General features: G+C 43.7%; 1 protein-coding gene across 1 annotated transcript in view; it reads right to left on the bottom strand.

Annotated features, from left to right (window-relative positions):
- The window catches only part of LOC119585971 (lysine-rich arabinogalactan protein 19-like), a 32371-nt gene extending 32188 nt beyond the window's left edge, over positions 1-183 (bottom strand). The window contains exon 1 of the mRNA XM_037934686.1: positions 156-183. Within this exon, the coding sequence (XP_037790614.1) occupies positions 156-183 (28 nt within the window). The remainder of the gene's footprint in view (positions 1-155) is intronic.
- Between the last annotated feature and the right edge of the window lie 231 nt (positions 184-414).

The raw sequence follows: 414 nt of genomic DNA on the forward strand, positions 1-414 counted from the left end.
CTATCACCTGATCTTTTCTTACGTATGCGTGCGTGAACATTAACCTCAAGTCTCTTTACTCCTTGTGTTCTGGTTACATCTTAATCACTACTACTGTTCTTTTATATAATACTGTGATGTCTAATGGTTGGCATACATATATACCCAACGCTCACGTCTGCCGTTGTGGTATGATGCCCCCATGTGTTCATGAATAGTTGTACTTCTTGTGGCAACTGTGCAGTATCTTCTACTTATGAGGGAAGCTGAGGGGAGGGAGACAAAAAAAGGAGAAAAAGAGAGGGGACAGAGAAGACAGGAAGAGGAGAAATAGCGGAGAACGGGAAAAGGGAGCGAAGTTCGTCATTCAGTGTTGCTAACGCGTGAATCGCCAGTTTCGACACTGGGATTCGAAACACTTGCTCGTTACTCATT

Source organism: Penaeus monodon, chromosome 20 (assembly GCF_015228065.2).
Source record: "Penaeus monodon isolate SGIC_2016 chromosome 20, NSTDA_Pmon_1, whole genome shotgun sequence".
Classification (NCBI taxonomy): domain Eukaryota; kingdom Metazoa; phylum Arthropoda; class Malacostraca; order Decapoda; family Penaeidae; genus Penaeus; species Penaeus monodon.